Source organism: Pristiophorus japonicus, chromosome 15 (assembly GCF_044704955.1).
Source record: "Pristiophorus japonicus isolate sPriJap1 chromosome 15, sPriJap1.hap1, whole genome shotgun sequence".
Classification (NCBI taxonomy): domain Eukaryota; kingdom Metazoa; phylum Chordata; class Chondrichthyes; family Pristiophoridae; genus Pristiophorus; species Pristiophorus japonicus.
Window position 1 is genome coordinate 135,071,136 of NC_091991.1, and position 26,900 is coordinate 135,098,035.

At 44.8% G+C, this 26,900-nt stretch overlaps 1 protein-coding gene across 5 annotated transcripts in view; it reads left to right on the forward strand.

The window, feature by feature from the left end:
* The window catches only part of snx29 (sorting nexin 29), a 751,140-nt gene that overhangs the window by 191,844 nt on the left and 532,396 nt on the right, over positions 1-26,900 (forward strand). For all 5 annotated transcript variants that reach the window (XM_070856731.1, XM_070856732.1, XM_070856735.1 and 2 more), the window contains exon 12: positions 18,097-18,160. In XM_070856731.1, coding sequence (XP_070712832.1) covers positions 18,097-18,160 — 64 coding nt within the window. The remainder of the gene's footprint in view (positions 1-18,096; positions 18,161-26,900) is intronic.

Genomic DNA, 26,900 nt, shown 5'->3' on the forward strand with positions numbered 1-26,900 from the left:
CAGAGGCTTTCCAAAATTGTCATTAGAGGAATAACAGCATGAAAATTACTATAAACATTCAACTGAATTCTCTGATTCCTCCTGTTTTATAATGAAAACAGTGACTGAGTGCTGGGTAATCCCATTAATGGAACCATTGAGCCTGACTCCCTAGTTCCAGAGGATCTTCTTCACAGTAATGGCTTCCCCTATCAGCAAGTGTACATGACTAGACTGTAAGTAAACTGAAGGTACAGCAGGACACAAATAGTTGAAACAGTTCTCAAATTTAAATGTGTGGTGCGATTTTTAAAAATTTGTTCTTGGGATGTGGGTGTCGCTGGCCAGGCCAGCATTTATTGCCCATCCCTAATTGCCCTTGAGAAGGTGGTGGTGAGCCGCTGCTTTGAACTGCTGTAGTCCGTGTGATGTAGGTACTGCCACAGTGCTATTAGGGAGCAAGTTCCAGGATTTTGAGCCAGCGACTATGAAGGAACAGCAATATATTTCCAAGTCAGGGTGGTGTGTGATTTGTAGGTGATGGTGTTTCCATGCGCTTGCTGCCCTTGTCCTTCTTCCTCCATTTCGGCTTCCCCCAAAAGTTTGTCGCCATCCTCCGCCTGCTCCACGACATGCAAGCTGTGATCCTGACCAATGGATCCACCACAGACCCACTCAACGTCCGGACTGGGGTCAGGCAGGGCTGCATCATCGCGCCAACCCTCTTCTCGATCTTCCTCGCTGCAATGCTCCACCTCACACGCAACAAGCTCCCCGCTGGAGTGGAACTAAACTACAGAACCAGTGGGAACCTGTTCAACCTTCGACGGCTCCATGCCAGATCCAAGACTGTCCCATCCTCTGTTGTTGAATTACAGTACACGGACGACGCTTGTATCTGCACACATTCAGAGGCTGAACTCCAAGTCATCGGCAACATCTTCACCAAGACATATGAAAGCATGGGCCTTACACTAAACATCCGGAAGACAAAGGTCCTCCACCAACCTGACCCCATCACACAGCACTGCCCCCCAGTCATCAAGATCCAATACGTGGCCCTGGACAACGTGGACCACTTTCCATACCTCGGAAGCCTATTATCAGCAAGGGCTGACATTGACGACGAGGTTCAACACCGCCTCCAGTGTGCCAGCGCTGCCTTAGGCCACCTGAGGAAAAGAGTGTTTGAAGATCATGCCCTCAAATCTGGCGCCAAGCTTATAGTCTACAGGGCTGTAGTGACACTTCACCCTCCTGTATGGCTCAGTGACGTGGACCATGTACAGTAGACACCTCAAATCGCTGGAGAAATACCACCGATATCTCCGCAAGATCCTGCAAATCCCCTGGGAGGACAGACACACCAATGTCAGTGTTCTCGATCAGGCCAACATCCCCAGCATCGAAGCACTGACCACACTCGACCAGCTCTGTTGGGCGGGCCACATTGTTCACATGCCTGACACAAGACTACCAAAGCAAGCGCTCTACTCAGAACTCCTACATGGCCAGCGAGCCCCAGGTGGGCAGAGGAAACGTTTTAAGGACACCCTCAAAGCCTCCTTGAGTAAGTGCAACATCCCCACCGACACCTGGGAGTCCCTGGCCAAAGACCGCCCGAAGTGGAGGGAGAGCATCTGGGAGGGCACTGGGCACCTCGAGTCTCGTCACCGAGAACATGCAAAAAACAAGCTCAGACAGCGGAAGGAACGTGCGACAAACCAGACGCCCCACCCACCCTTTCCTCCAACGACTGTCTATCCCACCTGTGACAGGGACTGCAGTTCCCGTATTGGACTGTTCAGTCACCTGAGAACTCACTTTTAGAGTGGAAGCAAGTCTTCCTCGATTTCGAGGGGCTGCCTGTGACGATACTCATGTCCTTCTCGGTGGTAGAGGTCATGGGTTTGGGAGGTCCTGTCGAAGAAGCCATTGCGAGTTTTTGCAGTGTATCTTGTAGATGATACACACTGCAACCATGCTGTACCGTTGATAGAGGGTGTGCATGTTTAAGGTGGTGGATGGGGTGCCAATCAAGCGGGATTCTTTGTCCTGGATTGTGTCGAGCTTCTTGACTCTTGTCAGAGCTGAACTCATCCAGGCAAGTGGAGAGTATTCCATTACACTCCTGACTTGTGCCTTGTAGATCGATGATGGAAAGGCTTTGTGGAGTCAGGAGATAAGACACTTGCTGCAGAATACTCAGCATCTGACCTGCTCTTGTAGCCACAGTATTTATATGGCTGGTCCAATCAAGTTTCTGGTTAATGGTTACCCCAAGAATGTTGATGTTGGGAGATTCGGTGATGGTAATGTTGTTGAATGTCAAGGGGCAGTGGTTAGATGCTCTTTTGTTGGAGATAGTCATTGCCTAGCATTTTTGCGGTGCCAATGTTACTTGCCACTTATCAGCCCAAGCCTGAATGTCACCCAGGTCTTGCTGCACATGGACTTGCTGCATACAGGCATTATGTGAGGAGTTGCGAATGGAACTGAACACTGTGCAATCCTCAGCAAACATCCCCACCTCTGACCTTATGATGGAGGGAAGGTCATTGATCCAGCAGTTGAAGATGGTTGGGTCTAGGGCACTGCCCTGAGGAGCTCCTGCAGTGATATCCTGGAGCTGAGATGATTGGCCTCCAACAACCGCAACCATCTTTTTTTGTGCTGGGTATGACTTCAGCCAGTGGAGAGTTTTTCCTCTGATTCCCATTGACTTCAATTTTGCTAGTGCTCCTTGATGCCATACTTGGTCAAATGTTGGCTTGATGTCTAGGGCAATCACTCTCGCCTCACCTCTGGAATTCAACTCTTTTGTCTGTGTTTGGACGAAGGCTTTAATGAGGTCTGAAGCCAAGTGGTCCTGGCAGAACCCAAACTGAGCATTGGTGAGCAGGTTATTGGTGAGTAAGTGCCGCTTGATAGCACTGTCAACAACACCTTCCATCACTTTGCTGATGATTGAGAGTACAATGATGGGGTGGTAATTGGCCAAATTGGATTTGTTCTGTTTCTTTGTAGGCAGGACATACATGGGCAGTTTTCCACATTGGCAGGTAGATGCCAGTGTTGTAGCACGGGCCAGCCCACACTGCGATATATGTGCGCACTAGGTCCGTGCAGCAGAGCTGGTCTCCAGTCGTCTTGGTTAGTCCTTGTCACTGGACCAAGACCTAGCTCTGTCAAGCCCGTGTGGTGGCTGGTGTGCATTAAAAAAATCCATGCATAGGCATCTTCCACCCTTTAACATGTAGTTCGGGACCAGGAATATGAGGGCTTTCATTGAAACACCTGTGAACTCATCAATTTTTGATGTGGAAGCAAGTCAGCCTCGATACGAGGGACCGCCGAAGAAGAAGTGTGTTGTAGCTATACTGTAACTGCATGGGTAGAGGCGGGACGAGTTCTGGAGCACAAGTCTTCAGCACTGCAGCCAGGATGTTGTCAGGGCCCATAGCCTTTGCTGATTCCAGTGTACTTGGTCATTTCTTGATATCATGCGGAGTGAATCTAATTGGCTGAAGACTGGCTTCTGTGATGGGGGGGACCTCAGGAGGAGGCCGATATGGATCATCCACTCAGCACTTCTGGCTGAAGATGGTAGCAAACACCTTGGCCTTGTCTTTTGCACTTGCATGTTGGGCTCCGAGCTCATTGAAGATGGGGATGTTCATGGAGCCTTCTCCTCTCATCAGTTGTTTAATGGTCCACCAGAATTCACGACTGGATGTGGCAGGACTGCAGAGCTTTGATCTTATCAGTTGTTTGTGGTATTGCTTAGCTCTGTCTCTAGCATGCTGCTTCTGCTGTTGTGCATGTATGTAGTCCTTTGTTGCAGCTTCCCCGGGTTGGCACCTCATTTTCTGGTACGCCTGGTACTGCCCCTGGCATGCTCCTCTACACTCCTCATTGAACCAGGGTTTGTTGCCTGGCATGATAATGGTGGAGTGAGGAATATGCAGAGGTTACAGATTGTGGTGGAATAAAATTCTGCTGCTTACTGCTGATGGCCCACAGCTCCTCATGGATGCCCAGTTTTGAGCTGCTGGATCTGTTCTGAATCTATCCTGTTTATAGTTGTGCCACACAAAATGATAGAGAATGTCCTCAGTGTGAGGATGCGACTTTGTCTCCACAAGGCCACTGCTACTGTCATGGACAGATGCATCTGCAACAGGTAGATTGGTGAGAATGAGGTCAAGTAGGCTTTTCCCTTGTGTTGGTTCTCTCATCACCTGCTGCAGCCCCAGTTTATATTCTTTAGAACTCGGCAAGCTCGGTCAGTAGTGGTGCTATCAAGCCATTGTTGGTGATGGATTTGAAGTCCCCCACCCAGAGTACATTCTGTGCCCTTGCTACCCTCAGTGCTTCTTCCAAATGGTGTTCAACATGGAGGAGTACTGATTCATCAGTTGTGGGAAGGCGGTAGGTGGTAATCAGCAGGAGGTTTCCTTGCCCATGCGTCGCCTGATACCATGAGACTTCATGGGGTCCATAGTCAATGTTGAGGACTCCAAGAGGCACTTCTCCCGACTGTATACCACTGTGCCACCACCTCTGGTGGGTCTGTCCTGTCAGTGGGAGAGGACATACCCAGGAATGGTGATGGAGGAGTCTGGGACATTGGCTGAAAGGTATGATTCTGTTAGGATGACTATATCGGGCTATTGCTTGACTAGCCTGTGGGACCCAGTTTTCCCAAATTTGGCTCGTCTTCAGATGGTAGTGAGGAGGACTTTGCAGGGTCGACTGGGTATGCCGTTGCCTTGTCCACAGCCGATGCCCAGGTTGATGCTGGGTGGTCTGTCCTTTTTTAAATTCTTATTATTGTTTCTTCTTGTGGCTTGTTACAACTAAGTGACTTGCTAGGCCATTTCAGAGTGCAGTTAAGAGTTAACCTCATTGCCGTGGTTTTGGAGGCACATACAGGCCAGACCAGGTAAGGACGGCAGATTTTCTTCCCTAAAGGACATTAGTGAACCAGATGTTTTTTTTTTACAACAATCCGATAGTTTCATGGGGTCAAGTTTTGGCCTGAGTTGCTCCTATTTTTTTGGAGTAACTACTTTAGAATGGAGCATCTTAGAAATTGCAATTCTTGGCATTTAGTTTGCTCCAGTTCTAGTCAGTTAGAACAGTTTCATTGTAGAACAGATTTTCTTTTCCAAAATGGGGCGTGTCCAGCTACTTACGCCTGTTTTGCAAGTTTAGGCAGTGAAAACTTACTCCAATCTAACTTAGAATGAAGTGTAGATTTTTGTACGCTCAGAAAAACCCTGCCTACACTTATAAATCAGGCGTAGGTTACAAATCAGGCGTAGGGAACAGGTGGGGGGGGGGGGGGGGGTGGGGGAGGTGGGAGAAGGGAAGTAATTACATTTTACAAGCATTCAACAGTCTCACTTCTACAAATAAAGAGCAATCCTGAATAATAAATGATAAACAAAACAAATAATTAAAAAATTGAATTTTCCTACCTGTCTGAAGCAGCAGCAGCAGCACAGCAGCCTCCCGAGCTGCGCAGATGTTTTTAAAAGACTACAGGCCGTTCAGCCAGGAGACAGCAGCGCGACACGGTCGTCAGGCGGACCACACAGGCAGCACAGTAGCCTCCAGAGCTGCACAGTTATTTTAATAGGCTGCAAGCCGTTCGGCCAGGAGACAGGGGAGGCGTACAAAGCAACGGGAGAGCCAGCCAGCAAGTTTAAAAGTTAAATTTGTAATTTGAGTATGGGTGCTGCAATGGTTCGCCATCAATTCACTGCATAGGAGAGAATTGATTAGAGCTCACCGCACCAGGAACGTTATGACCCGTAGGCTGATGGGCAGGATACCTTACCCACGTCAGCAATATCGAGCCAGGCATTCGTACCTGGACATGAGCGAGGCTGATTGTGTGAAAAGGCTGCGTTTCTACAGAGAAGTTGTCGTTGTGATCTATGATATGTTGAGAGCAGATTTGCAGCCCAGAAGCAGAATGCTGACTGCCTTGTCTGTTGAAGTGAAGGTAACTGCTGCACTTGCCTGCTATGCCTCGGGATCGTTTCAAGCTACAACTAGAGATGTGTGGGCCATCTCTCAACGTGCAATACATGCCTGCGTTTACCAGGTCATGGCTGCACTGTATGCGCGGAGGAGTGACTTCATCAAGTTCCCAATGACTGCACAAGCAACGCATGACAGGGCTGTGGGCTTCTCCAGGATTGCTGGCTTCCCAAAGGTACAGGGCTGCATTGATTGTACCCACCAAGCCTTGCGCGCACTTGTGGAGGATTCCGAGCAGTACAGGAATAGAAAAGGTTTCCACTCCATCAATGTGCAGCTCGTGTGTGACGCCAAGAGCGCATCATGTCAGTCGATGCAAGATACCCTGGCAGCATCCATGATGCGTTCATCCTACGCAACAGCGTTATATCTGACATGTTTGAGCAGCAGCCAGAAGGGCAGAGCTGGCTATTGGGAAACAAAGGGTATGGCCTGACCACCTGGCTCATGATGTCCCTACGCGTAACATAGAAACATAGAAACATAGAAAATAGGTGCAGAAGTAGGCCATTCGGCCCTTCTAACCTGCACCGCCATTCAATGAGTTCATGGCTGAACATTCAACTTCAGTACCCCATTCCTGCTTTCTCGCCATACCCCTTGATCCCCCTAGTAGTAAGGACCTCATCTAACTCCTTTTTGAATATATTTAGTGAATTGGCCTCAACAACTTTCTGTGGTAGAGAATTCCACAGGTTCACCACTCTCTGGGTGAAGAAGTTCCTCCGCATCTCAGTCCTAAATGGCTTACCCCTTATCCTTAGACTGTGACCTCTGGTTCTGGACTTCCCCAACATTGGGAACATTCTTCCTGCATCTAACCTGTCTAACCCCGTCAGAATTTTAAATGTTTCTATGAGGTCCCCTCTCATTCTTCTGAACTCCAGTGAATATAAGCCCAGTTGATCTAGTCTTTCTTGATAGGTCAGTCCCGCCATCCCGGGAATCAGTCTGGTGAACCTTCGCTGCACTCCCTCAATAGCAAGAATGTCCTTCCTCAGGTTAGGAGACCAAAACTGTACACAATACTCCAGGTGTGGCCTCACCAATGCCCTGTACAACTGTAGCAACACCTCCCTGCCCCTGTACTCAAATCTCCTTGCTATGAAGGCCAACATGCCATTTGCTTTCTTAACCGCCTGCTGTACCTGCATGCCAACCTTCAATGACTGATATACCGCGACACCCAGGTCTCTTTGCACCTCCCCTTTTCCTAATCTGTCACCATTCAGATAATAGTCTGTCTCTCTGTTTTTACCACCAAAGTGGATAACCTCACATTTATCCACATTATACTTCATCTGCCATGCATTTGCCCACTCACCAAACCTATCCAAGTTGCTCTGCAGCCTCACAGCATCCTCCTCGCAACTCACACTGCCACCCAACTTAGTGTCATCCGCAAATTTGGAGATACTACATTTAATCCCCTCATCTAAATCATTAATGTACAGTGTAAACAGCTGGGGCCCCAGCACAGAACCTTGCGGTACCCCACTAGTCACTGCCTGCCATTCTGAAAAGTACCCATTTACTCCTACTCTTTGCTTCCTGTCTGACAACCAGTTCTCAATCCATGTCAGTACACTACCCCCAATCCCATGTGCTCTAACTTTGCACATCAATCTCTTGTGTGGGACCATGTCGAACGCCTTCTGAAAGTCCAAATATACCACATCAACTGGTTCTCCCTTGTCCACTCTACTGGAAACATCCTCAAAAAATTCCAGAAGATTTGTCAAGCATGACTTCCCTTTCACAAATCCATGCTGACTTGGACCTATCATGTCACCTCTTTCCAAATGCACTGCTATGACATCCTTAATAATTGATTCCATCATTTTACCCACTACCGATGTCAGGCTGACCAGTCTATAATTCCCTGTTTTCTCTCTCCCTCATTTTTTACAAAGTGGGGTTACATTGGCTACCCTCCACTCCATAGGAACTGATCCAGAGTCAATGGAATGTTGGAAAATGACTGTCAATGCATCCACTATTTCCAAGGCCACCTCCTTAAGTACTCTGGGATGCAGTCCATCAGGCCCTGGGGATTTATCGACCTTCAATCCCATCAATTTCCCCAACACAATTTCCCGGCTAATAAGGATTTCCCTCAGTTCCTCCTCCTTACTAGACCCCCCGACCCCTTTTATAACATGGATGGAAGCTGACCCTCAATACAACATGGCGCACATTGCGATGCGCAGCATCATAGAGAGGACCATTGGCATCTTGAAGCAGCGTTTCCGATGCCTGGACCATTCAGGAGACCACTTGCAATACTCTCCTCAGATTGTCGGTCACTTCACTGTTGTGTGCTGCATGTTGCATAACTTAGCCATCATGAGGCAGCAGGAGCTGGTAGTGGAACCAGAAGACCCACATGAGGGGCCAATGCCTGACGAGCAGGATGAAGATGATGGCGATGATCAGGAAAGCATGCAAGTGCCTGATGCCGGAGCACGAGGTCGGAGGAGGGCGGTCCATCGTGCTCCTTTAACGATTGCTCGAGCCCTGCACCAGCAACTCATTCGTGAACACTTCAATTACTGATGCCTGAGGGCTCTGCGACAATTGTTGCGCATGGACATGTTTATTCTTTGCAGTTGTTCCTCTCTTTTGTTGTGTTAATGGAACATGATTCAGTTTTAATGAAAAAATATTTTATTGAAAAGTTAACGGTGCAATAAAATATTTGTTGTATCAAACTTTACTTTTTAATATGACTCTTTAAGAACACTGATAAACTTGTAAAGTTACAAAACAATTTCAATGTGAAAAATCTTACACTCTTTAAGATCACTTAAACTTCAAGATTATTTTTTAGGTGCAAAATTAAATAAGTTACAAAATGTGAGAGCATTTACACTATAAGATCACTTCAAAACCCTAAGATCACTTATAAGTTGTAAAGTTACAAAACTTACAAAACAATTTCAATTTGAAAAACATTACTACAGTTACATCAAGAAGAACAAAAGCAACAAAGAAAGGCTGCAATCATCTCTCATCCACATCTCAGTGAATGTTCACTTCTTCATGGGGGTGTCATTTGATTGGCGGGGATGTGTGCCCTGATTGCAGCAGCTACCTCCATGAGGGCCTGTGCCGTCGATTGCACTCTCTCGGACATTCTCTCCCTCATTTCCCGTGCCATTACTGCTATTTCTCCCGTCAGTACCGTTACTGCTTCACCCATTGCACTGACGCTGCACACGAGTGATCGGGTAAGCTGATTGACCTCCACACCCAATGCCACAACCTGAGCTGCATCTGTTTCACACTGCATCTCAGGAGAGTGTGTCTTCAATCTCCTTCTCCTCTGCCTGGGTCTGCCTCGCGGCACCACTACACTGGGAGCCGCGGTCTGTGACGGTGGGACCCTCGGTGTTCCAAACGGCAGCACGAGAGTGGGAGCCGCGGGCTGGGACAGTGGGACGCTCGGTGTTCCAAATGGCAGCACTAGAGATCGAGCCGTGGGCTGGGATGGTGGGTCAGTGGATGTAAACTGCTCCATTATAACACCAGCACCACTGGGACCCGCAACGTCGGAATCAAAACCACGGAAGGTGGAAGATCTCCCCTGAAAACATTTCAGTCATCACCGCCTGCAGCCAGTCTGGATCGTCCGCATCTGGTTGTTCTTGTTCTGGATCTTCAGGATCTTCAAGGTTGGTATCATCATCATCATCTTCTGCAAAATATATCAGAACAGTCAAATGTTTAGCAGCAGAGGAGGGGGCAGGATGGGTGGCATGAGTACTCTCACACATAGCAGGCCATGCAACAGGTTGATTTGAAGGGGCACGATGCATTTTCAGGACTTACCCTCTTCCTCATGTGTGGGCCCAGCTTGTGCTGTACTGATTGCTTTGCTCCATGTACGACTCATCAAAGCAGCGACCCTCTGTTCCAAGGGTTGTCAGTGGATGCAGATTTAGCACGCCTCCTCCTGTTCGAGTTCTTTCCCTTTTGTTGTGGGCCAATTTCTTCTGCAAAGATTAAAATATAACTTTTTACAGAGTGTGTCTTTCTGCAGGGTGGAACATAAACAGATAGTCACATTTACAATTACAATTCCATTAAAAAATAAAAATATTACTTACTCTAACTACTTGACCAAAGTCGTGCCATTTTTTTTCTGGCTTCCAGATCTCGTGGTATTCACCACTGCACAGTAATCTTCTACAAATTGGTTCCAGCGTTACTTCATTTCTTTGGGTGGCACTTTTATGCGACCTTTGTTGCTGGTATCCAGCTCCTGCCATCTCTGCTCATTGACGTTAACTCATGTCTCCACTTCCTCATGCAAGAAATTCTTTGTTCTTGGTGGACATTGTTCCATTGCTGTATTGAATTGACACTCTGATTTTTCAAAACACACAGTCCTTATTTTGCATGCACCTATGCAGCATCTGTTCTGGAAGTTTAGCAGAAAAAAGCAGCACTCACTGATTTCAGCAGGTGATTTATTCAACAGTGCTGCTTAAGGCATTCCTTCACTCACAAGCCTTTCCGCAGCTCCACAAAACAAATCAGCACTTTTCCTGATTTACCTTTAAAAATAGTCGAGTGCCAATGTTTGTCTCACACTGCGCATACGCGCACGCTCCAGCGCGCTCGTGCAGTGCTGCCGGCACAACGTCCTCTTCTCCGACCTAGCCCCGCCCCCCTGCAGTCTCAGAATCGGCACCACACTTTGACCCCGCCCCCCGCAGATCTCTCCACGCCGCGCCGAGCTGGAAAGGAGCAGCTGCGAATTGGAGAATTGCTCCGTAAGTTTTTGACGCGCTTTTGAGCACGGAAATCAGGCATGACTCTCGGAGCCGCACTGTTTTAGGCACGGACTGAAACTTGAGCCCATGGTCACCATTACTGACACTAGCTTTTTATTTCAGATTTATATAATTAACTGAATTTAAACTCCACAGCTGCCATGGTGGGATTTGAACTCAAATCTCTGGATTATTACTCCCGGTCTTTGGATTACTAGTCCAGTAGCATAACTATTATGCTACCTTTCCCTTAGCTGCAGTTACAATGCTGGATTATGAATTTTGGAATATACAAAGAGAAAGTATGTAATCTGCATTCTGAGGAGCTCAGTCTTCATGGTCAATGGAAGAAAAATTAGATTTACAATTTATTCAATCTCTGGAAAAATCTCTCCTAAACTATGTGGGCTTTCAGTTCTCGTGCTTCTCTGCAAGGCTCAGTAATCCAGTTAGAACATAGAACATAGAAAAATAGGTGCAGGAGTAAGCCAGTCGGCCCTTCGAGCCTGCACCGCCATTCAATGAGTTCATGGCTGAACATGCAACTTCAGTACCCCATTCCTGCTTTCTCGCCATACCCCTTGATCCCCCTAGTAGTAAGGACTACATCTAACTCCTTTTTGAATATATTTAGTGAATTGGCCTCAACAACTTTCTGTGGTAGAGAATTCCACAGGTTCACCACTCTCTGGGTGAAGAAGTTTCACCTCATCTCGGTCCTAAATGGCTTACCCCTTATCCTTAGACTGTGATCCCTGGTTCTGGACTTCCCCAACATTGGGAACATTCTTCCTGCATCTAACCTGTCTAAACCCGTCAGAATTTTAAATGTTTCTATGAGATCCCCTCTCATTCTTCTGAACTCCAGTGAATATAAGCCCAGTTGATCCAGTCTTTCTTGATATGTCAGTCTCGCCATCCGGGGAATCAGTCTGGTGAACCTTCGCTGCACTCCCTCAATAGCAAGAATGTCCTTCCTCAGGTTAGGAGACCAAAACTGTACTCAATACTCCAGGTGTGGCCTCACCAAGGCCCTGTACAACTGTAGTAACACCTCCCTGCGCCTGTACTCAAATCCCCTCGCTATGAAGGCCAACATGCCATTTGCTTTCTTAACCGCCTGCTGTACCTGCATGCCAACCTTCAATGACTGATGTACCATGACACCCAGGTCTCATTGCACCTCCCCTTTTCCTAATCTATCACCATTCAGATAATAATCTGTCTCTCTGTTTTTACCACCAAAGTGGATAACCTCACATTTATCCACATTATACTTCATCTGCCATGCATTTACCCACTCACCTAATCTATCCAAGTCACTCTGCAGCCTCATAGCATCCTCCTCGCAACTCACACTGCCACCCAACTTAGTGTCATCTGCAAATTTGGAGATACTACATTTAATCCTCTCGTCTAAATCATTAATGTACAATGTAAACAGCTGGGGCCCCAGCACAGAACCTTGCGGTACTCCACTAGTCACTGCCTGCCATTCTGAAAAGTACCCATTTACTCCTACTCTTTGCTTCCTGTCTGCCAACCAGTTCTCAGTCCACGTCAGCACACTGCCCCCAATCCCATGTGCTTTAACTTTGTACATTAATCTCTTGTGTGGGACCTTGTCGAAAGCCTTCTGAAAGTCCAAATACACCACATCAACTGGTTCTCTCTTGTCCACTCTACTGGAAACATTCTCAAAAAATTACAGAAGATTTGTCAAGCATGATTTCCCTTTCACAAATCCATGCTGACTTGGACCTATCATGTCACCTCTTTCCAAATACACTGCTATGACATCCTTAATAATTGATTCCATCATTTTACCCACTACCGATGTCAGGCTGACCAGTCTATAATTCCCTGTTTTCTCTCTCTCCTTTTTTAAAAAGTGGGATTACAGTGGCTACCCTCCACTCCATAGGAACTAGTCCAGAGTCTATGGAATGTTGGAAAATGACTGTCAATGCATCGCTATTTCCAAGGCCACCTCCTTAAGTACTCTGGGATGCAGACCATCGGGCCCTGGGAATTTATCGGCCTTCAATCCCATCAATTTCCCCAACACAATTTCCTGACTAATAAAGATTTCCCTCAGTTCCTCCTTCTTATTAGACCCTCTGACCCCTTTTATATCCGGAAGGTTGTTTGTGTCCTCCATAGTGAATACTGAACCAAAGTACTTGTTCAATTGGTCTGCCATTTCTTTGTTCCCCGTTATGACTTCCCCTGATTCTGACTGCAGGGGACCTACGTTTGTCTTTACTAACCTTTTTCTCTTTACATATCTATAGGAGCTTTTGCAATCCGTTTTAATGTTCCCTGCAAACTTCCTCTCGTACTATATTACATTTTTCTCTGCCTTTCTGCGTATGTTATTCACATTGTGATATTGTCCTCAAAATCTTGATATCGAGGGTTAAAACTGGGGCCTTGATAATGAGATTAGGATATTCTGTTCATTATGGTGTAGAAATGTCCCTGTTTACTGTCCAGGTCCTCTCCTGCTCTCAATGCAGTGAACTCAGTCCAAGAATTGCCAATGCAGGAGTTTCACTCCAGAAACATAGTTTGTTTCAGAGAAACATCCAAGATTAATCTTTGCACAGTACAATTGTTAAGTAAGGCTGTCACTTTCTGGAGTGATGGCTGCTGCAATTTTGTAGAAATGTTTATTATATTGTCCATTTGAAGTGAGCTGCAAACACTTCCATCTGTTTTGAGCAACAAGAACAGAACGATGAAATGTAGATATGGGTGGAAATTGCACATAGACTGACAGTTGAAATTTACGAAAAATGACTCGGATTAAAAAATTAATGAGAATGCACTAAAAAGGATTGCTTTGGAAAAACAGTGTCAGGAAACTTAAAAACTCGCAAGTGGAATTCATTGTGCCTATTTGCTAGTTGCCATTCATTTGTCATTGTCACAAATGTGTGAATGTGCTTCTGACAGTTTAAAATATTGTTCAGGTGGTCACTGATTTAAATTGCTAATGGTTGCATCGATGGAAATAACAGAATATCCTGTTTAAAGTAAAAAGGAAGATCCATTGTGTTTATTTGGTAACCTGAAAATGGATGATGTTTTGTAAATGAAATTGTATTTAGCTTTCTTAAGGTGCTGTTTCTGAATGTCATGTTAAGCTGTATTTTGGAACTGTAAAGTGGATTAAGATGGTTTTCCTGGAGACCTATCTAAGCATGCAAAAGCAAACTTGTTAGTAAAACAGATATTATCAGTCATTATATGCTTGTGTCAGGAAATGCCACATTTGTGATTTCCTAAGGCGATAGCTCCGATGCCCCAATGAGTTAGAGACTGCAAAGCTTTTCCGTTCAACAGTTCATTCCATGATTAGCCCGAGGACTTGTTTTCTGATGCTAGCATTATATGCATCGTAATTCAGTTCTATTTGACACTGTGATGGAAGTAGTGTGATAGGTCAGAGAGGGACAGAATTGATTAGGCAAGGAACCATTATACAGGGACATTTCTCAAGAAGGGAAATTAACCCTTGTAGGCTATTTTCATTATATTTATACTTTATTATTTATTGAATTGCTTGATAGTTCCACTGATGTAAATAAATATTCTTTAGCCTGTTTAATATTCTTTCACTGCCTAAGAAGATGAGCAAAAACTAAACTTAATGCAGTTAACAAATTACTGCAAGTAAAGTAATTAGTCCTTAATCAATGACTCAAGATATCCCCTAATTAAACTCTCCCAAGTGTCATTACTGAACAGGTACGACTTCCAGATCATGAAGGAAAAGTCACTTTCAGGAACTGATGTGAATCTGCTGAAGCAACTGGTTCCACAGTGTGCTTGAACTTGTGACCTTAACATAATCCTTTTTAAACATAATTTAAAGAAAGATTATAACCAAAAACTAACAGTGTACTGGTCAGTGATCTTATCCAAATGCATACATAAAGCAAACTGCACATCAAACATTGGCCCTGAAACCCCGGCCTTACTATTCCGTACGGACTTGGCGAGGCCTCGCAAAAGCCAGTTTTTGGCGCGCATTGTGCAGACGCCGAAAATCGGCTTTTCCAATCCATCAAGATTTGTCTTGACAGATCTTCCGCATCCCTGCAGCGAGGACGTCCATACAGATGAGACTGGGCTATTTGCCCAACTCTTGCTCAGCGAATGTCTTTCAAAATCTTGCGCCTGGTAAAAGCAGGCATATAGCCTACTTTTACCGGCGTAAGAGTTTTAAAACATATAAAATAAAATTTCAGTGCACATGTTTATGTTTTAAAAACCCTGTCCACTAAGAAGTTTATTTTAAACCCTATTAAAACACTTGAACCCTATTAAAACACTTAAAAAAAAAATTCAACAAGTATATATTTCTTCTAAAACATTTAATTAACTTTAATTTCAATTAATTTTAAATATGTGAGTTGTTTTTTTTATTATGTTGTGATTGGGTGTTGTAGGGTTTTTTTTTCTCATTGATAGTAATGGGAACTTGTAAAATCGGAGTTCCCATTACTAGCAATGAGAATACTGTGATTGATTGTCCAGTCCCACGTGACTCCAGCATCTCCGTCCATATCTCCAAGACGTGGACACACTGCGAAGTGCGGGAAAGGAAGGCCTCTGACCGGAATCCAAGGCGCCTCCGGGACCACCAGGTACTTTCACAAAAAAATTTTGGGTCAGAGGCGTTCGTCTGAAAGAAGCTTCCCACTGGAATTTTCGCCCCAATGTGTTTTGGGGGTTAGGCCTGCCGCAGAGGTTGGAGCCCAAGTTCCTAAACCAATACCAAAGGTGACTGGGTAACCCACCCCAACATTGACCTACTTGGGTAGCCCATCATCATTCAGACATCTTTCAAAGGAAGTAGCTCCATGACTCAAGATATCTCCCAATCCTGTGGAGAGGTGACTCCTCATTAGAATAAGATTGAAGTTGCGATCAGTTGCTGCCATTTTCTCTGGAGAACCACAGTTCAAGCTTCCTGTGGACACCAGTGTCCTTGAGTGCCTCTGAGGTTCACAGTGGTTCCTGGTTTGATTCTCTGCATAACTTAATAGCTAAATTACAGGACAATTAGGAAAGACATCTGTTTCTCTCCACATTAACTGCAGCAAGCAAATGTAGACATTGTGTATCATATTAGATTTGGGGTTTTTGTTAATATTGGCAATATATTTGCCTCTTTTGTATGCTTGTATGTCCTTGCTAAAGTAAATTAATATGCTAACAAGAATGAGATTTTTTTTCTTTTGCTGTTATTTTCTCTTAAAAGCAATAATGCCTGTCTTCTGAGACAATTTACAACCTCTTCTAATCTTGTGACCAAATGACCATGTTGCAAAACCTAAGAGGGTTTTGTTGAAAAAGCAATTTGAAATTCAAGTCCTGCTAATACATTTTTCATTACAGTTATGTGTGCATGTACATGTCACAATCCTTTGAATTTATTTGGATCTTTTGTGTTGCCTTTTCTCTTGTGTTAATATCATTTATTTTCAAGCTTCTTTATTGCACAGCCCTGAGAGACTGGAAATTGTTCTGAAATTATACAGCATTCGATGCGATTAGAGAAAATGCACATTAAATAGTAATCCCTTGTGGTCCTCGATTTACAAATAGAAATGTCAATAATTAGTGAATTATATGTTAAGTGTACAGGCTAAGATTTTATTCCTAATGTAAAATAAAATACTGTTTTTGTACACAACATGAAAAGAAAACATTTGGTCCCTACCATTCCTTCACATAAGTTGTTGTCTTAATTCCACGTGCCCGCTCTGTTTCCTTGTCCCTTTATTCTCTTTTCTTTCAACCACTTATCTAACCTATTCCTAAGTTGCTATGGTGTCTGCTTTAAGCTTTATGTATACCACAGCCTCAAAACCCTCTGTGTAAAAAAAAGTATCTCCTGCTCTCTGTCCTTACCTTACATTTAATGTTATATCTTGTTCTAGACACCTCTATCACTGAAACCAGTCTAGTCTGAACTATCCCTTCATAGTTTGAAAAACTATCAAATCACCCTGTGATCTCCTCTGTTCTAACAAAAACAGCCTCAATTTTCCAAGTCTGTCTTCATATTTGCATTTCCTCATACAAGATAGCATTCTGATCAATCTGCGCTGTGCCTCAACATCCTATCTATTGTGTGTAGCCCAAAACTACACACACTATTCCAATTGTGGTCTTACTAAGGTTTTATACAGATTCACCATTAGATTTCAACTTTTATATTATATATCGCTCGCCATAAAACTGAATATTTCATTATCTTTTTTATTGATCTAATGTATTTGAGGTACTGCTTTTAATGTTTTGCTAACCCAAATCCCCAAATCTCTCTGCTCTTCCACTTCATCCAGCTTTCCCCCATTCAAAGTTTTTTTTCACCAAAACGTACCACCTCATATTAACTGACATTGAATTCCATTTGCCACTTCTCTTTTTGCAATTCCATCATCTTGTTCATATTCTCTTGCAGTTCCTTTGGTCTCGGAATTGTTTACTCTATCTCCTATTTCAGTATTTTCTGCAAATTTGGACACCATTCTTTCTAGCCCACATCCAAATCACTGGTGTACACTGTGAACAGAAGTGGCCCCAGAACAAAACCCTGTGAAACACCGCTACCCACTTCCACCCACTCTGAGAAACTGCTTTAACTACTACTCTCTGTTTCCTCCCTTCTAACTCGTTTTTAATCCAATTTTCTATAATTGCCCCTAAATTCATACCACTTAACTTTCTCCAATCGTCCCATGTGTGTGGTACCTTGTCAAAGGCTTTCTGAAAGTCCATGGACACCACATCCACTGCATTTCCCTCCATCTACCATATCTGTCACCTCTTCAAATTTGTCGAGCACAATCTTGCTTTCTGTAATCTGTGTTGGCTGTTTCTAATTATTTTCTCTTAATTTAGATAGATTAATTTGAAGATTCTCAAATTTTCCGAACAAAAGATGTTAAATTAGCTGGCCTTTATTTCCCTGTGTTTTTTATATCTCATAATATTCATGTGAAGCCCCTTCGGATGTTTCACTACATTAAAGGAGCTATATTAATACCAGTTGTTGTTGGGTTAGTTTTGTTTCTCTTTTTGAAAATGGGCATTACATCAGCCTCTATGCAGTCCTCCAGCACACATCCATTTTGAATAGAACCTTAGAAAGAATTGGAGAAGTGAAACATGGTATTTCTAGTACAGGAATGAGCGGAACAAGGAAACAGTTATTTTTGCATAATTTATATTGTCAGTATGTCTGTTAACCTAAGGTTTGCTTTCTCAGATGAACTACGACAAGCCATTGTAGCCATGATGAACAGAAAGGACGAACTGGAAGAGCAAAACAGGTATTGTTTGAAGATGTCGTAAGTTAAGCACACATTGAATGATAGATAACTCAAACCCTAGGTTTGCAGTAATTGCTGGCTTCTGGTGACTTTGGTGAGATACGAAGCACAGCTCATTCTTCTGTTCTCTTCATGTACTCATCATGTACTTTCTCCAATGAGAGAAATGACAAAGTACAGCCTTTGTACTCTCTATTTAAACCACGTTAGATAAGCACTTGTAGAATTGTGTCACCAAACCTAATCATTTTGGTTAAACTTTGTGATCCAATGAAGTTATTTTGCCATTCTTCAATGACGTCACATTTATTTACAGGATTCTGAGATCTGTTACTTCCATTGGGGAAGTTAGTCCTTTTTGTGCAATGAATGATCTAATTTTATAGATGCTCATCTGTTGCAAAGTAAGAACACAGAAATGTTTAAAGGCTGTGAAAAGCTGAGCACTTTCTTCCATTTCTGTCTGTGGGGGAAAGTAAAATCCTCTGAGGAAATGCAAGGAAAACCTAATGTAGAAAAATGAGAATTTTGGTAAATAAATGATCTCCTGCTTGTGGAGGTATGAAACTTGACATTTTTGGAGATGCTTCTCTTTTGCCCCCAACCCATTTTCTTCTCTCCTACAATGGTGGTGTCTCAGCCTGGGGTCTGTTTCTCTGGGTACCAGCAGCCCATTGGTACCCCACCAAAGTAGCCATTCTTCATGCGTCAGCCTGGACATTAAGTGAGTGGGCAACACTAACAGATGGATTTCAACGCAGGTAAATGTGAAGTCATCCATTTTGGACCAAAAAAGGATAGATCCGAGTATTGGCGAATAGCTAGGAATAGCGGGGGTCCAAAGTGATTTTGGGGTCCATATGCACAGATCACTAAAGAGTAGTCATGAGGGACAAAAAAATAATCAAACAGGCTAATGAAGGGGAGGAAGTTTTGCTACAGCTGTACAAAGCCTGGTTAGATCACATGTGAAGTACTATATACAGGTCTGGGCACCGCACTTCAAAGAATATATTGGCCTTGGAAGGAGTACAGCACAGATTCACCAGAATGTTCAGGGCTCCGAGGGTTAGATTATGAGGAGAGATTACATTAACTAGGCTGGTATTCCCTGCAATATAGAAGGTTAAGGGGTGATTTGATCAAGGTTTTTAGGATTTTGAAAAGAACTGATGTGGGAGGTAGAAAGAAACCTTTTCTGTCAGTGGGGGGGGGGGGAAGAGGGAAGAGGGAGAGTGGGGAGGGGATGTCTAGGACAAGGAGACAGCCTTAAAATTGGAACCAGGCCATTCAGGAGATGGTTGAAGTGTGGAACTCTCTCCCACAAAAAGCAATAGATTCTAGCTCAATTGATACTTTTAAATCTGTGTTTATAGATTTTTGCTAGACATGGGTATATAAAAGGATCTGGAGCCAAGGCAGGTGGATAGAGTTAAGATACAGACCAGCCATGATCTCATTGTATGGTGGAACAGGCTCAGTAGCCTACTCCTGTTCCTATGTTCTATATTCCTGTATTAATTGTCAACAGCTATGGACACTGGAGGGGTGGGGATGACAAACACTTTCAACCCGAACTAATACTGCCCTAATCCTGCCATAAATATAAGATAGTCACTAATAAATCCAATAGGGAATTCAGAAGAAACTTCTTCACCCAAAAAGTGGTAAGAATGTAGAAGTTGGTGCCACAAAGAGTAGTTAAGGCAAATACCGTAGATGCATCTAGATAAACACATGAGCGAGAAAGGAATAGTAGGATATGTTGAAAGTTTCTATGCTATAGACTGTGCAATTCTGTGGGCAGTAACTATGAGTGGGAACACAAGCTGATGATTATTATTTTTGCTTTCTGATCCTACCACCCACTGCCATCTGAGATGAGGTGATCTAATTTATTGCAAACGAGGGTTCAAACCTGGAACTTTTCTGGTCTATGCGGTTATTACTACATCAGTGATGCGGTTTATCACTGAACCACTAGAGGAATACTCAAATTTTGTTTGTTTTCATTTAAAGTGGAGATTAACTTGTCGTCAGCTGCTGAGTGTTCAGAGACTCTGCAGTGTGATAAAATCAGTTAATTATTTGTGAAATTTGCAGATGGAAAAACAAAATTTTGTACAGCTTGTAATACCCCTGTGAAGCACCTTGGGATGATTTACTATGTTAAAGTTACTATATAAATACAAGTTGTTGTTGTATCCCTATGTTGGTAGGTTGTGCGTAACTTTTGTAGTGGTTTGGGGATTTGCTTCCTATCATTATCGTGATATACAGGATGTTCCTTTTTGTAAAACCTGTGTCATTTATTACATTTTTACTGTTCATAAAGTAAAATTTTTCATGTGTTTATCTAGAATTTCTTTTATGATGCATGTTTCAATTATCATGTATTTTGGCAACGACTTGGAAATGGAAACTCAGTTCGAATCGATGCTTGCTTTGCTGCCTGCTCTCTGCTTTCCTATAGTATTCATGCTACTGATTATAAAAAGGAAAGGGGATTGAAATTTAAATTAAGCACATCAAGTCCTGTGCACCTGTGCATAAGATGCAAAAGACCGAGGCCTGCTGAAACAGATTTACACAGGCAGAATGTTATTAAGACTGTATTGAAAATTGTCATACATGCAGATGGAAAGTAGGATTTTAGTCTAGATTAAGAAATGCTGTAGAATTGCACAGTATGATTTAATATAGATCTACAGTTAATTAGGCTGAATCCAAATGAACATTTTTTTTTAACTCATTGAATATCTTTCAGTTCCCCTACTCGTACTTCTTTTGTGGCACTTCAAGTATCCAGAAAAATACCTATTTTTAATTCTTATGCTTAGTATAAGGCAAACAATAACTAATATGTGGAACTATAACAACAATAACTTGTATTTCAAAGTATCTTTTGGTATCTCCAGGCTCTACTAGTCCAGTGCTCTCCTGGCGAGGTTCCCATCTTCCACCCTCCATGAACTTGAGCTCATCCAAAACTCTACTGCCTGCATCCTAACTCACACCAGTTCCCGTTCACCTCTGTGATCACTGGCTTACAATGGTCCACAAACACCTTGATTTTAAAATTTCCTCGTTGAAATCCTTCCATGACTTCCCCCCCCCCCCCCCCCAACTATCTTTGTTGTCTCCTCCAGCCCTACAACCTTCCGAGAAGTCTGCGTTCTTCCAACTCTGCCCTCTTGTGCATCTCCCACTTATTTCGCTCCACCATTGGTGGCCGTGCCTTCAGCCATATAGACCCTAATCTCTGGAATTCCCTCCCCAAACTGCGCTGCCTTTTCACCTCTCCTTGCTGCTTAAAACCTATCTCTTTAACCAAGTGTTTAGTCACCTGTTCCAATTTCTCCTTTTTTGGCTTGGTATCAATTTCTGTCTGATTAGGCTCATGAGAAGCATCTTGGGATGTTGTACCAAGTGGACAGGTACAGCAGGAGCGGCGAGTGATCGTGGAGCGATGTGATCGGGGCCCAGGGGCAGCATGGGCCAGCCCACACTGCATTATGTGTGCGCACCAGATCCATGCAGCAGAGCTGGTCTCCAGCTGTCTTGGTTAACCCTTGCCACTGGACCAAGACCAAGCTCTGTCAAGCCTGTGTGGTGGCTGGTATGCAACGGCCACCACATGTTAAAAAAAATCCATGCACAGGCATCTTCCACCCTTCAACGTGTAGTTCGGGACCTGGAATATTAGGTCCTTCATTGAAACACCTGTGAACTCATCCCTTTTTGGCATTGTACTATGTAAAAGGTGCAACAAAAATGCAAATTGTTATCGTTTAAGGCAGCACCTTCGGGCAGAAAACCTTAGTGGGAGTTGTGTACAGACCATCAAACAGTAGAAGGGAGATTGGGGATGGCATCAAACAGGAAATTAGGGACACGTGCAATAAGGGTACAGCAGTTATCATGGGTGACTTCAATCTACATATTGATTGGGCTAACCAAACTGTGGAGGAGGATTTCCTGGAGTGTATAAGGGACAGTTTTCTAGACCATATTATGGTCACTCTTCGCCAAGTGGCCCCAGATGACAAGATTAATCCTCTCTTGTTACACAAGACCCAGTCTAGGATGGCCTGTTCTCTAATTGGTTTCTCGACACAATATGTCGAGAAATCAATTAGAGAACAGGCCATCCTAAACTGGGTCTTGTGTAACGAGAGAGGATTAATCTTGTCATCTGGGGCCACTTGGCGAAGAGTGACCATAATATGGTAAAATTCTTCATTTAAGATGGAGAGTGCAACAGTTAATTCAGAGACAAGGGTCCTGAACTTAAGAAAGGAAACTTTGACGGTATGAGGCGTGCATTGGCTAGGATAGACTGGAGAATGGTACTTAAAGGGTTGACTGTGTAAAGGCAATGGCAGACATTTAAATATCACATGGATGAACTACAACAATTGTACATCCCTGTGTGGTGTAAGAATAAAAAAGGGAAGGCGGCTCAACCATGGCTAACAAGGGAAATTAGGGAAAGTGTTAAGTCCAAGGAAGAGGCATATAAATTGTCCAGAAAATGCAGCAAACCTGAGGACTGGGAGAAATTTAGAATTCAGCAGAGGAGGACTAAGGGTTTAATTAGGAGGGGGAAATAGAATATGAGAGTAAGCTTGTAGGGAACATAAAAACTGACTGCAAAAGCTTCTATAGATATGTGAAGAGAAAAAGATTAGTGAAGACTAATGTAGGTCCCTTGCAATCAGAATCAGGTGAATTCATAATGGGGAACAAGGAAATGGCAGACCAATTGAACAAATACTTTAGTTCTGTCTTCACTAAGGAAGACACGAATAACCTCCCGGAATTGCTAGGGGACCGAGGGTCTAGCGAGAAGGGGAAAACTTAGGGAAATCCTTATTAGCCAGGAAATGGTGTTCGGGAAATTGAAGGGACTGAAGGCCGATAAATCCCCAGGGCCTGATAGTCTGCATCCCAGAGTACTTAAGGAAGTGGCCCTGGAAATAGTAGATGCATTGGTGGTCATTTTCCAACATTCCATGGAATCTGGTTCAGTTCCTATGGATTGGAGGGTAGCTAATGTAACCGCACTTTTTTAAAAAAAAGGAGGGAGAGAGAAAGTAGGGAATTATAGACCGGTTAGCCTGACATTGGTGGTGGGGAAAATGCTGAAATCAATTATTAAAGATGTAATAGCAGCACATTTGGAAAGCAGTGACAGGATCGATCCAAGTCAGCATGGATTTAAGAAAGGGAAATCATGTTTGACAAATCTTCTAGAGTTTTTTGAGGATGTAACAATAGAGTGGATAAGGGAGAACCAGTGGATGTGGTGTATTTGGACTTTCAAAAGGTTTTTGACAAGGTCCCACACAGGAGATTAGTGTGCAAAATTAAGACACATGGTATTGGGGGTAATGTATTGACGTGGATAGAGAACTGGTTGGCAGACAGGAAGCAAAGGGCCCAAGTTTCCACATGATTTGCACCTGATTTTTAGGAGCAACTGGTGGAGAACGGACTATCTTAGAAATCGCAATTCTCCACATTTTATTTTCTGCAGTTCTAGTCAGGTAGAACAGTTCTACTTTGGAACAGAATTTTTTCTTCAAAAGGGGGCGTGTCCAGCCACTGACGCCTGATTTGAAAGTTTCCACAGTGAAAACGTACTCCAAACTAAAGTAGAATGGAGCCAGTGAAGATTTTTGTAGAACTGAAAAAACCTGTTCTACACATTAAAAAATCAGGCGCAGGTTACAAATTAGGCGTCCAGAACGAGGTGGGGGGGGAGGGAAGTCATTAAATTGGATAATAAATCCTTATTTATACTTATACAAATATTATACAAATAAATCCAACCTGAATAAACATTTATAAGCAAAGAAAAGATTAAATAAACCATCTTCCTACCTGTGTGAAAGTGCTTCAGGCAGGCCTTTCGGGACCGAAAGCTGAACGGGCCGGCCCGAGACTTCGGGCAGGGCCCGTCCCCAGCACCAGATTTACAGGTAGGTGGCGTTGGGTGGGGTGGGGTTGGGGAGGTTCGAACCGGTTCGGTTCGGGTCGGGTCGTGGGGGGGCGGGGAGAGAGAGAGCGGGGGAGAGAGAGGGAGAGGGAGGGGGGAAGGTCAGGTCGGATCCAGTCTGGGAGCGGGAGTTGGGTCGGGTCCAATGGGAGTCGGGTCGGGTCCAGTGGAGGGGGGGGTGGTCAGTTCGGGGGGCGGGAGCGTGGGTCGGGTCGGGTCCAGTTGGGGGGGTGGGGAGCGGGAACGCGGGTCGGGTCCAGGCGGGGAGCGGGAACAGGAGTGCGGGTAGGGTCGAGTCGGGTCCAGTCGGGGGGGCGGGGAGCGGGAACAGGAGCGCGAGGCGGGGAGCGGGAACAGGAGCTCGGGTCGGGTCAGTCGGGGGGGGGGGGGGGGGCGCGGGTGTCGGGTCTGGTCCGGAGGCAGCGGGGAGCGGGTGTCGGGTCGGGTCTGGTCCGGAGGCAGGGCGGGGGGGGGGCAGCGGCTGTCGGGTCTGGTCCGGAGGCAGGGGGGGGGGGGGCGCGGGGAGCATGAGCTGGCCGTGGGAGGAGCCTTATCCACGCAGCCCCAGTGAGGCCATTAGGCCAGGGCTAGGGGCTGCGTGCTTCGGGCCCCTCCCACACAGTTCGGCGCCTGGAGCTACTGCACTTGCGTGCCCACTGTAGCGCGCATGTGCAGAGGTCCCAGCACTGTTTTCAGCGCAGGGACCTGGCTCCGCCCCCCCACAGTTCGTGCTGGCTGCGCCGAGGGCCAGAGGACCTGCAAGTAGGTGGAGAATACCGAGGATTTTTTTAGGCGCACTTTGTGGCGCGAAAAACGGGCGTCCAGGTCGGGACTGCGCCGTTCTAGGCGCGTGTGGAAACTTGGGCCCAAAGAGTGGGAATAAACTGGTCCTTTTCAGAATGGCAGGCAGTGACTAGTGGCATGCCGCAGGGTTCAGTGTTGGGACCCCAGCTATTTACAATATACATTAATGATTTAGACGAAGGAATTGAATGTAATATCTCCACGTTTGCAGATGACACTAAACTGGGTGTCAGTGTGAGCTGCGAGGAGGATGCTAGGAGGCTGCAGGGGGCTGCAGGTTAGGTGAAAGGACAAATGCATGGCAGATGCAGTATAATGTGGATAAGTGTGAGGTTATCCACTTTGGTGGCAAAAACAGAACGGCAGATTATTATCTGAATGGTGACAGATTAGTAAAAGGAGAGGTGCAACGAGACCTGGGTGTCATGGTACATCAGTCATTGAAGGTAGGCATGCAGGTACAGCAGGCAGTAAAGAAAGCAAATGGCATGCTAGCCTTCATAGCGAGGGGATTTGAGTATAGGAGCAGGGAGGTCTTACTGCAGTTGTACAGGGCCTTGGTGAGACCACACCTTGAGTATCGTGTGCAGTTTTAGTCTTCTAATCTGAGGAAGGACATTCTTGCTATTGAGGGAGTGCAGCGAAGATTCACCAGACTGATTCCCGGGATGGCAGGACTGACATATGAAGAAAGACTAGATCGACTAGGCTTATAGTCACTGGAATTTAGAAGAATGAGAGGGGATCTCAGAAATATATAAAATTCTGACGGGATTAGACAGGTTTGATGCAGGAAGAATGTTCCCAATGTTGGGGAAGTCCAGAACCAGGGGTCACAGTCTAAGGATAAAGGGTAAGCCATTTAGGACCGAGATGAGGAGAAACTTCTTCACTCAGAGAATTGTGAACCTGTGGAATTCTCCACCACAGAAAGTTGTTGAGGCCAGTTCGTTAGATATATTCAAAAGGGTGTGAGGCCCTTACGGCTAAAGGGATCAAGGGGTATGGAGCGAAAGCAGGAATGGGGTTCTGAAGTTGCATGATCAGCCATGATCATATTGAATAGTGGTGCAGGCTCGAAGGGCCGAATGGCCTACTCCTGCACCTATTTTCTATGTATCTGTGTTACTTATTACATTGTCAGTCAAGAAGGAAGTTGGGTGGAAATGGTTGAAGGCAGCAGAAAGCCGTTCACAATGATGAATGGGTTTTGAGAGGGCAGTGGGGAGACGTGGGACCAACGAGAGATGGTAACAGGGCTAGAATAGGAGGCAGACTGAGCGAAGTTTGGCTCTAGCTGGTAAACGGATGGTGCGGAAGCAGCAGATGTAGCTGAACGAGTCATCTCTATATTGGTGACAAAGAAATCTATGAGCTATTCTCATTTATTAGAGATGAGGGTGGAAGTGGCACTGGAAGGAGATTTAAGGAGCCATTCTGCAGTAGAAAATGGAGCCTGGGGGTACTCCTTCCCCCCCCCAGAATTATCCTAGAATATCGTACAGTTTTGGCAGAGGAGAGCTTGATCGTCAAGCCATATCTGACAATGGATGTCTAAGCCAGTTGCATCAGGTATGCTTAAGTTTGCACCATTCAGACTTTAGAGAGTAAATATGGGGGCTATACCAGGGGAACAACAGGGATGGAAAACAGCAAATATTTTGCTGGGGACAGTGACACCAAAAGCAGAGGCGAGGGAGTGGTTGAGCAAATTAACAGCTGCAGAGGTATTGTGGTCAAAGTTGAGGCTGTCAGGAATTTGAACATGCAGCTGCAAGTGAATTAGAAACATAGAAATTATTCAGCGCAGAAGGAGGCCATTTTGGCCCATCGTGTCCGCGCCGTCCAACAAAGAGTCGCACGGCCCTTGGTCAGCAGCCCTAAAGGTTACATATAAACCTATGAACTTTGACGGAAAGGCAAAGAGCACCCAGC